General features: G+C 37.7%; 1 protein-coding gene and 1 pseudogene across 2 annotated transcripts; one reads left to right on the plus strand and one right to left on the minus strand.

The window, feature by feature from the left end:
* The first annotated feature begins 4952 nt into the window (after positions 1-4952).
* On the plus strand, positions 4953-11432 carry LOC132041706 (uncharacterized). Of its 2 annotated transcripts, none has more exons than XM_059432414.1 (2): positions 4953-5358; positions 10885-11432. In XM_059432414.1, the coding sequence occupies exon 2, from the start codon at positions 10950-10952 to the stop codon at positions 11385-11387; it is 438 nt and encodes a 145-aa protein (XP_059288397.1). In that variant the 5' UTR covers positions 4953-5358; positions 10885-10949; the 3' UTR covers positions 11388-11432. The 2 variants fall into 2 exon arrangements, with proteins under 2 accessions (XP_059288397.1, XP_059288398.1); XM_059432415.1 differs by lacking the exon at positions 4953-5358 and adding an exon at positions 7721-7857.
* On the minus strand, positions 7666-10331 carry LOC132041705 (coatomer subunit beta'-2-like; annotated as a pseudogene).
* Positions 11433-14129: the final 2697 nt, after the last annotated feature.

Raw genomic sequence — 14129 nt, forward strand, 5'->3', positions numbered from 1 at the left:
TCATGGATTTATGGAAGATATGTTGTCAATGTGTGAATTGTTGGTATGGTTGATGAAATTGAAAGGAAGAATTGTGTTGTTGGTTATTTCCTTGAACTTAGAGGATTTCGGGTGAAGTAGTATATTGTTGGATTGCTTTGAATATTATGCGGATTGTTTGAAATGTTCTTGAATCTTGTTTAAATGATCTTGGATTAGTACTTGAACTTGCGAGCGTTGACGTTAGCTTGAAAGTATGTAGTTGAGTTGAACGTAATTGAACGTCGGCGAATTGTGTAGAAAGGAGTTATTAATGTTAGAATGCATTCGAAATCAATTATTGATGTCGTTCATATGGTTGTTGGTGTTGTTGTTGAAGATTTAGCCGAGTTGAATTCTCGGGGTTGATGAACTTATAGGGGAAATGTCGCCCAAATTTACGTAGAAAAAGTAATGGCTTGGAATTGAATTCCGATGCTTATGGCTAATGTCGGATGTCTAATAACGTTGTTGTAGATTTTGAGAAGCCGAGGCGTAAGATTGGACTAGCTTAGGAAACGGACGAGGTATGTAAAGCTCAACCTTTCTTTCTTTTGGCATGTCTTAGTTGAAAGTAAGTTATGACACGAACCCCGAGGTAACTCTATTCTTGCGATCCGAGCATGTCTATGATTCTTATTTGTCTCTTGATGTTCGTATTTTTAATGTAGTCGAGTTATGGTTCTTATGTCTTTTGTATGACTAAATTCTAAAAGTTGCATAAAAGTTTTGTTTTCAAAAAAGGGTTATGTTCCTAAAGCGATTCCGAAACTACGAACGTCCGTAACTTTCACAGAAAGGCTCGGATCGCTTCGATATGTCCGTGGGGGATTCCGTAGCGTATGATGACCCTAACCTCTGTAGGCGGGCTCGGATTGGTTTGATACCCGTCCGTAGGGGTGGGCACGGTATGGTATATACCGAATACCATACCGATTCCGAAGTTTTTAATACCGCAGTTTTGGTATTACGGTATTTGGTATGGTATTTGGTATGAATTTAAATTTTCTTTGGTATTCGGTATGGTATTTGGTATTTATAAAATAGATACCGAGATACCGTATACCATACCGAAGTTTATACTACATATATACAATCCATATATATTATATTTACTACGCTAAATATATAGACTAGTTTTTCGTAGAAAAAATTACATCGTATCTCATTTAATGCCAATTTGTATCTAATAGAAAATTGTACCATCAAAGCTAACCTTTTATCCAATAGTTTCATGCTTTCGATTCTTTCACATGTGCCGATATATATATAGAAGCGACCTTTAATTTGTCTGCTATTTTTCCAATACATTAAGACTCGAAATGGTGGAAATGGCCTATTCTCTCTCTCTTCGAATGAAATTTTTTTGGTGTAAAATTGTATAGGACTAAAGATTATGCTTAATTTTGGCTAATGTTGTTTAGACTTTGGAACTTTGACTACTCTATCGTGATTCAAATATCCATTGTGTGTAATTGATTAACGACGAAAATTGCTTGTACTTTTTTTAAATATGTCTATTTGTGTATGGTGTTAGTTTAATATAATTGAGAAAAGTCGAAGTCATAATCCTTTATTACATGAGTATATACGTAAGTCGAAGTCAAATAAACTATGGTTACCGAATTACCGTACCGTGAAATACCGAAACCGAACTTAAAAATACCGAACCATACCGAATTAGTTTGGTATGGTAATGGTATCGTATTTTTAAAAACCGAATACCGAAGTTACCGAACCGAAGTTTCAAATACCGTACCATACCGTTCCATGCCCACCCCTACCCGTCCGTGGGCCCCGAGACTTTCCTTTGCATAGTTCTGATATTTTTCTTTAGAATTTAGCATCCTTATCACCCCGACCCCCGAGTATGATTGCTTACTTATCTGCTAAATCTGTAATGAGGATTTGTATGTATATGATCTTGATATGTAGCTGTGATGGCTAAAGTTCTATTTGGAATGTTCCCGAGAAACATTCGGGAGAAACTGGATTTGACTATGACTATTGGGTTGGTCTTTAAATGATAGTCTGTTTTGATTGTTCTATGGAATCTGTGTAAATGTATGAAATTGCATATAGATCCCACGAATCCACTCGTGCCTACTATTGTTACATCCTTCGCCGAGTCCCGTTCGGTTGTTATCGTGCGCACAATCCAAAGTATGATGAGTTTCGAAGTATGATGAGTTTGATATGATATGATATGTTTCGAAGTATGATGTGTCCGGTACGCCGAGCCCCTTTAGCCGGGCACCGTGTATATATGATATGATGTTATGATGTGTGACGGAGATACGAAGATATGCAAAACTTCCGAAGTATGATGAGTTGTGGCGCCCGAGGCAGGAGGGGCGACCACGTTCTGTCCGCCGGGTCCTATTACGGGCCACATAGGGTATGTGATATGCCAATATGATAATGTGATAATCTGTTGATATGATAATCTGATGAGGTGATAATCTGATGATATGATAATATGATGACATGGCATGATATGATGATTCTGTTCACCGAGTCCCTCACTGGGGGGCCGGGACACGTTACCTGTGTATACGTATATGATGATTAGCTACTTATGTCACTCAGTCCCATTATGGGTCGGATATGACACATGATATTGGTATGTATGATTTGTAACTCAGGAATAAGCATTTGAGCATTCTGACTATCATATTTGTCTTCTGTGCCTCTTATGTATGATTTGTATTTCAGACGTACGCACCTTGCTATTTTTGGTCGATATGCTCACTTTCTGTACCCCTTACTTCGGTTGTGACCTTGTCTTCTGTATTCCATGCTTTACATACTCAGTACATATTCCGTACTGACCCCCTTTCTTCGGGGGCTGCGTTTCATGCCGCGCAGGTACACCCAGTTGAGCTGAAGATAGTAGTAGAAGATGTCCCAGCTGGATTGGCGAGCTCCTTTTCTTTCCGGAGTGCTGCCGAGTCAGAGTGCTTACGTCATGGTATCTGGAGTATGTTAGAGACTTTGCAGACAGTGTCGTGTATATAAGATGTCAGTCTTATAAGCGGCTATGCAAGCCGGTGTATTATTATGCATTGTGTTATAAGTTTCATATGTTATAGATTTTATTTGATTTGATAAGGATGAAAAACATGTTTGAGTCCGAAAATTTTTCACTATGTATTTATGTCATATTTTGCGGGCCCAGTATAGTTATGAGTATAGCGAGAGTCAGAGGGTTCGCTCGGCCCTAAGTAAGGGTCGGGTGCCCATCACGCCCTATCGGAAATTAGGGTGTGACACTATTTCTGTGGATTTTTTGTGTACAATAATTTTACCACTCCTATTTATGTGGTTATGAATTTCGGAATTTTTATATTCCATTTTGTCGCTTTATTTGGAAAATAACCTTTTATACCATAGACACGTTAGGACGTTACGAGGAGATAATCTTGTAATATTACACTATGGCGTGGAATAATTTTAGCTAATATGGTTCTATTTTTAAACTCATCATTCTGACTGTAAACTTCTAACATCGTGATGCTTAAGACTAGATTAGTTTTAAGTTTCATTTATGATTAAATTTACTAAAAGGTGGTGGAATGTCGAAGAAAACAATAGTAATAAAGGTGGAATCCGAAGTAAATTTTTTGGCTCGTCTTTTAGTAGTAGGTTACGTTACTGCAAAGCAATGAGCTATAACATCTAATACTACTAGTTATGTGAGGCCTCACAATAAAGTGAATCTGAATTTATACTTTGAGTGGGAAATGGGTGGAAAGTAGGGTAAGGGGGAAACATTTGAAGAAAACAATTCTGTAATAGGGGGTGGCCCGCTCACAAGCATAGCCACCTCCTCACTGGCACCCACTCCTCCTCTTCTACTACAAAAAAATAGCCAAACGAAGAAAAGGCATCTCTCATATTTCCTTTCTACTGCTCCTAATACCAATAACTTTTTTCAGAATAAGTTTTTACTATATTTTGTGTATACAATAATTTTACCACTCCTATTTCTGCGGATATGAATTTTGGCAGCTCTATATTCCATTTTCTCGATATTTGGAAAATAATCTTTTATAACATAAGACAAGTTAGGACGCTACGAGGAGAAAAGCTAGTAATATTACACTATGCCATGGAATAATTTGAGCTAATATGATTCTACTTTTCACCTCAGTATTTTGACTGTAAAATTCTGACCCAGTGATGCTTAAGACCCGTTACTTCTAAATTTCTTTTACTATTAAATTCACTAAAAGGTGGTGGAATGTCGAAGAAAGCAATACCATCTTTATTACTCACACCTCTTTATTTTTTACTTTTCATAATGTTCATAACTCCCATGATTTTCAGGTCCATAAATGCCGAATAATTAGTTTAGAAGTTTAAGACATGCATGACCTTATCGTATTCCTTTTAGATTTGTCTATATAAGTTCTTATGTTTTATTTTATGAGACTCCTATCAAATTAAAAGGTTGTCCTTTTCATTCCATAATTGAAGTAGTAACATTGTTGTATTTATTACAGTATTATATTTATGTTTTGGTTTGGCTTCTAAAAAGGCTCTTGATGGTGAGTGGCTTGCGGGAGTGAATGTCGACAAAAGCTATGACAATTATGCTTTGATTCCCAAATTTTCTTCTATTTATAATAATTAAAGCTGCAGGAATAATGTGTTTATTGTATTATTTTCTTCTTTTTTTAGATTTTGTATACTCTCTATGATGCCTCTTTAGTTAGGGTTTTATATGAAATTTTTAATTAATATAGTTTATTTTGGTTTAAATTAGTAACTTATGACTTTTTCAGAAGTCTGTTAACTACTAACTTAGTTTTAATATGTAAAATACGCCCTTTATTTAGTGTTCCTAATTATGCGTATAACTATGTGTAAAGCAACATTAGTGGAGGGAGAATAAGGTAATTTAAAAACTTTTACACACACACATGAGTGCAGTTATAGTCCTGTCGTGCTATCTTCAGTACCATTTTAATTTTTGTTTATTTTTAAGTTCAGCGTCAACAAAGTTGCATTTGAAACTCATTTAAGCCACTATATAAACAGAATCCTCCCCATCTTTGGGAGTTATCCCACATTGATGTGATTGGGGTTTTGGGGATTCCACCCTATTTCTTTGTTATTTGACAAGTTTGACCATATAAATTTTGATATACTCAAAATAACTCGAAAATACCTGAGATTTCCAAAATATTGGAAATCCTTAACTTTTTTGAGTTTTTAAGTAAAATTTTAAAGAGTTTGTTTTCTCTTGTTTTTTGGGTTTTGTGGTTGAGTTCTTGGGATTTGAGGAGTAAAGGAATCTCCAATTCCAACACTCGACTAAGGCTGCACACGAGAAAGGTCACACTCTTACCCTTTCTCCTTATTAGCTTATTTGGTTAGTTTTTTATGCTTGTTTGTCTCACATATTAATCATTATGTGCTTAGTTTCTGCTTGTTTTTTTATACTGCGGGCACAGTGGAATGTAGATATCATGAACGCGAGGTGCATCTGTTAGCTGCTTATTTAGTTTAATATGATAGTTTAGTGTAAGTCATGCTTAGTGTGATTGGCTTTATATGTTTAGCTTAACATTATGTTAATTGTGTCTAGTCTATTTTGGTTCAGTTTCCCTTGTTTAATTTAGTATAGTAGTATAAAGATGCGCTTGGTCTGTATAGATTGGTTCTGTTAGAGTTAATAGGAGGTTGTTTTTGAATCATGCCCATGTTATTGAGATTAAGAGTGTGCTAGAATGCTATAACTATTGGACACAACTCTATTAACAAGTTAATTAACTATTGTTGTGTAACACTAACTGTTTCTACATTAAGCTGTTTGTTTAATCTTAAGAAGGCCAAAAATTGTTTTAGGTGGAGATATGTCTTGAACCTGATTAATTTGCCTAGATCTTATTTAGGTCATGTCTATTTTGAAGAAAATGTGCTATTTGTAGCTGTTAAAACCCAAAGTGGTAGTGCTTCCTAGGTCTCATTTTTGTTTATCTGATAAAAAATGGAAAAGCTGGTCTAAGATCATGTCAACTGAATTCAGTTCATTTTGTCTCTAATCATTCACCTAGGATGTAAAACAATGAGTCTAGACTGATGGGGTTTGATCTGTGGTCTTTAGAGTTATCATGAATCTGTCTTCTGTTAGAAGGATTTAAGCACAATAAAGAATCACGTTATGATGTTGATCTATTTCACTTTTCATCCCTATTTGAACACTGTTAGAAAAGTATATTGTCCCATTTTAATTTAATCTTCTTGCCTTTTTATGCCTCTATAACTGGCGTTAGTGGCTTCAGGATTTGATGGTAGTTTAAGGTCATGTCCTTGGTTAGGTGATTCAACTAAGGTTTCATCAAATTTGAAGTGCGAATGACCTTTTTCCTTAATTTCAGCTCTCTGCCGTGTGATGTCTTGATTGTAAGTTACTGCCCTTTTTGGTCTCTTTCATTCCCCATCCACAGTTCCCTTAATGCCTCATTTGTGTTGGACTAGAGTTAAACAAATCTTCAGATTGGAGGCTAAAATTAAGGAACTAAATGAGAAAAGAAAAAGTTTTAGTGGATTGAACAAGTATAGGCTCTTAAAGAGAAAGAAAAGCAGACTTTTGATTTAGTTGTTATTATCTGTGCTCTGTATTGTATTTCTAGATAGTAGAATGCTACATGGAAACACGTGGAATTTGAATTCAAGACTTCGTAAATAGTTTTTTTTTTTTTTTTTTAAAAATGTAAATTGCATAATTGTTGATTTATTGGCTAGAATTTTGGTATCATTAACTAACATCTGGCATACATAAACTGAATTTGATGCATAATGGTTCCTTTCTCGAACTAGAATGTGTTTAATCCTCCTTAAACTATACCATCAAACTCTGTGACAATGCCACAGATAGTTTGATTAATTAAGGCCAATAACTTTGATCATAACACAAAAGAAAAAACTGATGACTTGATGACAATTATATTGTCATTTTATTTGATGGATGAAGATTTGGCAATTGAAGATACAGAGATATAATTGGTTTACTTCTAAGATGTGACATTTCCATGGCTTCTTGTTGTTAGCTATTCTGAGACAACCTTTACTTGAAAGTAAGTTTGGACGACTGACAACTTCTTTTGATTGAGGAAGTATACTTGAATGTATTTTAAAATCATCTCTGTCCAAGGTCCACCAAGTTTGTTTCCGAGCAGTAAATAGCTTTCTAAATCTGACCGTTGTAGTGTATGTTTGATGGATACGACTCCAGGCATTTTATTTTTGTTCTTCTATTTGGTTACAGAGTAGTATGCTTCAGGGATCATGCAAGAATTCAATGCTGCATTCTCGCCCTTGATAAGCTATGCTAATTGGCTTTGAATTTGGACATTGAATTGAATTAGTAACTGGGAAAGAAATAATTTTTTTATTTTGATAAAACAACTATGAGTGACTAAAGATAACAACCGAAGCTGCCAATGTATGTCCAATATGCCTACACAACTCATTGCTACAAAATAACACCGCTTGCGGAACAGACATGCCCCATCCCTTGATCGCCCCCTTTTAAGGAAACACCTATTGAACAGCTGGAACCGTCTTAAATGCACCTAGTGACTTGGTATAAGCAGAGCAACAAAGCTAGGATTTTCACACTGGCCCAACCAATTGCTTTTAGGCTGACAGTTTTCCTTCATTATTTGTAGCCCACTCTTGTTCTGCCTTGGTTCCATTAATGAGTGCTGTACCACCAGTAGAGTCAGCCACGACCACAGGCTCTTCTTGGCCCTCTTCCTGTCTCTCATTTTGTGAATCATTTTGCCCCAGTTCTTGCACCTCATCACCACTCTGTTCTGCAACCTCGCGGTACATATCTCCATTTTCAAGTGGTTCTTCATCCATTCTCTTGCTGAAAGCTTCAACTAGGTTGTCAGTTGATCTATCAGGATGAGTTTTATATTCTCCTGCTGGTGATAGCCACCCCTTTCTTCTGCAACTCTGGATTCTGTTGAACATGTAACTTGCCAGTGCTCAAACAGGCTAGGATATTCTTCAGGATCAGCCAAAGCTTCTGCTGCTTTCTGGTTAACCTTTCTGAGGTCCTTCTTCCATATTGCAACTATTTCAGAAAACTTACTTGGCAGATAAGATCTAGCCATAAAAGCACCCTCAGGTATCCGGTTGCTATCAATCAGTAGCTGAGTGCATTCCTCCACTTTACCCAAAAGGAACATGCAAAGGAATGTGACATTGTTTTTCCCTTTCTCTTTGGCAAGAGTTGCTAGTTCAGTTATTCCTTCAGCATCCCCTACTGAGGAATAGAGTAGCAACAGACTACTCAAGTCATTGGCATACTTCTGACATTCCTCTGCCTTATCCAGCATTCCAGCAGACATGGCTGGTTCACCCAACTGCTTCCACTTGGACTCACTCTGAGCTACCACTGCAATGTCCTTTCAATATCTAATTTCCCCAGCTGTATGGCTAGAGCAAATCTGTAGTTAGGCTCTGTTGCAACTTCTAATGCTTCATCTACCATACCTCGCGACGCCAAGAAATGAGCAACAGTATTCTGGTGCTCCTTAGGAATCGATGGCAGCACCTCATTTGCTCTGTTCCAGTCACCACGGATCACAAGTGTCTTGTACTCAATCTGTCTGAGCAGTAAAATATATCCAATGACATTGAACTCTTTGTCTATCAGAAAAATCTTACTCTGGTTAGCTAGATATCCAAGAAGGTACATAGGCCAGTCTAAATGAAACATTGTGCACCACACAGTAGTCAAGTTTCCAGGAGGAATTATTGTACAATCGCTAAAACCAAATTCCAGTCCTGACCTGTTCATTTATCTCATAAAGGAGTTCAAAAGCTTCTTCAACGCCTTGCTCATCTACTGATCTTCCACGATCTAAATGGGCACCTCACGATTATACTTCAGTATGTAGAAGGATGCATTACTTGCAATTGCCATCAGATCACCACTGTCTGCCCAGTAGAGATTCTTCACATTCACATCAATTCGTCTTATCAACCTGCAGTCAGCCCTATCGTAGAAACAAATAAAATCATTTGAGCACATCGCTAATAGAGTAGTAGAGTACCTCCATAGATGCGCGCAGCTGAGAAAGTAGGGCGGATGCTCTTCTTCTCCTGAAAATGTTTGCTGAAGATCTTAATCCTTGACGTACTTTCCCTTACATCATATTCTCCATCAGAAGATCAAACAAATTCCAAGCTGCACCAAATGCTAGAGCAGTATATATGATATACTCTCCATCTCCACAAACAACAGACCTTCCATTTGGATAATGCTTCAAGCTTTGTAGATAGAGGTGACAAGTTCCCAATTCCTTGACAGCAAAAGGCAGCTTTTCTCCATCAGTAACCTCGTAATCCCCCCCCCCCCCCCACACACACACACACACAGAGTCTCGATGTTGACAGTTTGCACTTCATTGTGTGCTGGCAACTGGTTCTTCTCGGCCAATTTTTACCATGATAGTTCCCTCATCATAACCTATACCAACCCTTCTTGTCCTCATCATGTAATCAACTGCCCAAACTCTTTCAAGGCCGTAACTCAAAGTGTTCTCAAGTCTATAAGTGGTTGCATGCCACATACAAACTGTCCCATCTTCATACCCCATAATTATAATAGGAAGAGCAGGATCAAAACATAAGGCAGAGACATTGTGCGTATGGCCTTCAAGAGTCTGGACACAACTTTTAGTCTTGATAGTCCCACACCTTAGCAGTATGGTCATCAGAACCAGTTATCATATAAGGTTTGTCACAACCAGCAAAAGAGTAAACACACTTAACCCCTTTTAGATGCGCATCCAATGTGAAGTTTGGGTCAGGGTAGCCAGGGTTCCAAATCTTTATAGTCTGATCAAGAGATGCACTGGCAAATGTATTGGTGTCTTTCGATTAAATGTGACTTGCATCACATAATGGGAATGACCCTGAAAAATTTGAGAGCATAGCCATCCTTTCTCCCAGTCCCATAGATAAGCATGTCATCAGAAGATGACAGCACACATGGTAGAGTAGGATGAACAGCCACACACCTAATATAATCAGTGTGCGCTTCGAATACTTTGATCTTGTCCATGGTATTGTAATTGTATATACGACTGTACATATCATCAGCACAGGCAAAAACCCATTGCTTGCGTGCTATAAACTTTGCTGACCTAACTGGTAATTCAGTAACCTCGAAAGATTTAGCCATTGTCTGCATCTGGTAATTCCAGATGCAAACAGTCCTGGAATACAAACTTGCCAATATCCATGGCTCTGTAGGATGTAGATCCACGCACTTTACCCTTATTGGTAATTGAATGTTTGAACAGCTGCTGATAATTCCTCTTGAATTCAGCAGAAGTCTTTTATGCCGTTAACCATTGAAGTGCTATTAAGTTTCTTGTCGTGTCCTAGTTTTTGATATGCTTTATGGTATTAAAGTATCCATAGAGTTTGGTGGTACGATTGTCTAAGTCAGGATTTGAAAGTCATTGTGTACGGTCGTTTCTCTTTTTTGTTGTGCCAATTCAACTTTATATGCTAATATGGAGACCCCTACCTCTCCCCTTCCCTTTCCTGGTGAAAATCGATTCAAGCCTTTGGGCTGGTCCAAATTGTAAATCGAACACAAAAAAAAATTGGTCATCAAAATCAAAATATATTCACTTATCAGGTAGCATTATGCTGTTGACTTGGTAATAAACCAGATGACCAGGCCTATTTGTTAGTAGTCTTGAGATTTCCCAATCCTTACAAATAAAATATTTGGAGTTAAAGGTGGATTAACTTTATCAGTTTTTCCTAGTTTTGGCTCAATTACCTTAAATTGAGTGGTATGTAACAACCAAAATTTGACAATTTCAGGTTTCAATTTGTTCTTCCACAACAATCTAAGGTATTCTTCCATCTGGAAGTATTGGTAAAGCACCATGAGTTCTGACCAGCCTAATTCAACTGAAGACATTTTCGACTCATCACTGAATTTAGAGGACACACACTACAACGAAGGCTACTCCGAAGGCTACTCCAACGGCCTAGCCTCTGGTAGAGATGAAGGGCGCGATGTGGGGCTCAAAACAGGGTTCGAAACAGGTGAGGAATTAGGTTTTTACAGAGGTTGCATTGATGTCTGGAATGCTGCAATTTTAGTACAACCAAACTGTTTTTCGTCACGTGTACAGAAAAGCATCAAACAGATGGATGAGTTGCTTCAAAAGTATCCCATTTCTGAACCGGAAAACGAGTCTGCAACTGATATTGTGGACTCATTGAGGTTGAAATTTAGAGCTATATGCGCGACGTTGAATGTCAAGTTGGAGTATAATGGATACCCCAAAGCTTCCGATGTCGGGAATTCAGGATTCTGATTGGTTCAATATCAAATAAGAAACATGAAGATTTCTTTTCCTTTATTATTTATTAGGGGATGGGTTGACCAAAGTAGAAGGTACTAAAGGGTCAATAATACCCCTCTACTTTGGAAAAAGGCTAAAAATATCCTCTGAATTTATTTTGTGTCAAAAATACCCCTCCTATCCTTGAAGTTTTCAAATATACCCCCGTCTTGGTGAAAATTATCCCTCAAAATAACTCGAAATAATTTTTTAAACCCGCTCTCTATCATTTAAACCCGACCCAACTAAATAATAACCTATAAGATGTTCTTATTCCCTTAGACTTCATACCTACGTGTTGGGAGAATAAGGGTATCTTATAGGTTATTATTTATTTGAGTCGGTTTTAAATAATGGAGCAGGTTTAAAAAATGATTTTGGGTTATGTGAGGGGATAATTTCCGTCAAGACAGGGTTATATTTGAAAACTTTAAGGACAGGAGGGGTATTTTTGATCCAAAATAAGTTCGGAGGGTATTTTTAGCCCTTTTTCCAAAGTGGAGGGGTATTTTTGACCCTTTACCCTTTCAAGAAGCATATTGCACTGAATATACAGATACAAAATTGACTTTGAGTACACACTGTTTTTTTTTTTTTTTTAAAGGTACATTGAGTACACAGGTTATTGCTACTCTTTAGGTGCAAACAGAAGAATAAGGAAAAACATGGTTGAGCTATACAAAATTGATAAAGGAAAAAGGGTCTGGAGGATTTGACACCTCAACAGAACCTTCAAGCATTAGCATGACTAGGCCTTAATGCTGGAATTTCTTGAATGCAACAAATAGCAACCATCAAGAACTTCTCAAACCTCTTGATATCTACTAATGCCTCTTCATCATTATCCACAAGTAGATGCAATTCGTTTCTTTTATAGCAATCAAAAGCCCACTCCACTAGTATAATTTCGTTCTCATTTTCCACCTCTTGCTCATAATTTTTTTCTGCAGCAAATCAACTTTAAGAGCAAGACCCCGAAGCTGTACAAATCCACCTTCACATTTATAGGCACTTTTTTGAACCACTCTGGGGCTACATACCCTCTCGTTCCACGTATCCTAGTGGTTGTTCGAGTTTGATTTTTTCTCAGAAGCTTGGCCATACCAAAATTTGCTATTTTTGAACTCAAACTTTCATCCAAAAGCACATTTTGGGATTTGATGTCACAATGTATAATTTGGGTATTGCACTCTTCGTGCAAATAGCCAAGTCCTTTGACAGTGTCAATAGCAACTTGTACCCTTTTGGACCAGCTAAGTCTGGAATCTTTGAATAGCAAGTGTTTTATTGAGCCGGTTTTCATGTATTCATATACTAAAAGGTGGTGTTGGCCTTCGTTGCAGAATCCAAGGAGTTGGACCAAGTTCTTGTGATTAGTCCTGCTGATTGAATTCACTTCAGCTACGAATTCTTCTTCTCCTTTTGTTACCATTTTGTTTAGTTTTTTTACAACAACAACTTTCCCATTTTCGTCATCAAGAACCACTTTGTAAATCCGCTCCTAATACTTCCTTGAATCCAAGCTAAAACTCAAGTTCACTCTCGGGCTCGAATCCATTTGCAGCTTCTTCAGCTCAAAACTTCTTAAGTTACTTCCGGTAGAACGAATAATAGTATCCTACAAAATTGTCCCAATCAAATCATCAATACGAGCTAAAATTTCTTAAGTTCACTCGCAATCACAATCTTGGTAGCACCGAGGATGAATGAAGTATCTAGAACTATGGGACCCCCGATCCTCAAGACTCCCTCACTATCAATCATGGCCTCCTTGGCCTCACCACTCAAGACTTTATCACAAATCTTGCTCAACCCTGCATCCTCAGACTGCTTTGCCTTATTTTGATGAAGAAGCGACGATCTCGTCTCAACACAAGCCAACACTTTACTCGTGTTACACCTTCCGTTTTTGTTGCAAGGAGATTTTGGCTTATTGGTGGTGTGTACCTTCGCCCGTAATCCGCACCCGCAGTTTTGGACATGAGATATTTTACCTTGTACGTGTACGGGAGTATAAGTATGCATTCTTGACGTTACAAGGGAATTAGAAGTGAAACGAATCGAATCAGAGCAAGACGGAGCAGTTCAAAAAAACTGCTGAAACCAGTCAGCGTCGACGGCCCAAAGAACGACCGTCGACACGACGACGAGCCGTCGTCTGGCACCGTCGACAGGGTTCTGCAATCAGACATCTTAGGCGGCAGTTCGACTGAGCATGTTGACGGACCGTCGACACGTCGACGACCGTCGACCCGCGGATCTAAAACTTTCCAGTCCTAATTATAAATATAAGATCCCACGTTTTTATTCCATTATTCTCCCAAAAACAGATCCTACATCTCTCTAGAACTCTCCAAAACCCTCTCTCTATTTCTACAACAAATCTATACCAAGAAACCAAGATCAAAAGCCAAGATTAAGAGATTTATATACGAGCAAGCCTATTAGGATTTGTGAAGAGTAAGAATTTCTTTGGTATACAAGTGGGGGGATTTCATTCTAATGGAGTAGATTGATTCAAGGCTTATTCAAAAGTGACTAAGGTGAGTTTTATCTTTATTTCATGTTGTTAAGATTATTGAGAGGTTAAAAGACTTAGATTATGGAAGGGAGGAGAAAATGGAGTGCAAATATGAAAATAGTACTATTCTTGAATCACGACTTGACTTGAATCATAGTTCTTGATATGTAATGAGTATAATATTGCTATGAATA

This window comes from Lycium ferocissimum, unplaced genomic scaffold (genome assembly GCF_029784015.1).
Source record: "Lycium ferocissimum isolate CSIRO_LF1 unplaced genomic scaffold, AGI_CSIRO_Lferr_CH_V1 ctg11250, whole genome shotgun sequence".
NCBI classification, from domain to species: domain Eukaryota; kingdom Viridiplantae; phylum Streptophyta; class Magnoliopsida; order Solanales; family Solanaceae; genus Lycium; species Lycium ferocissimum.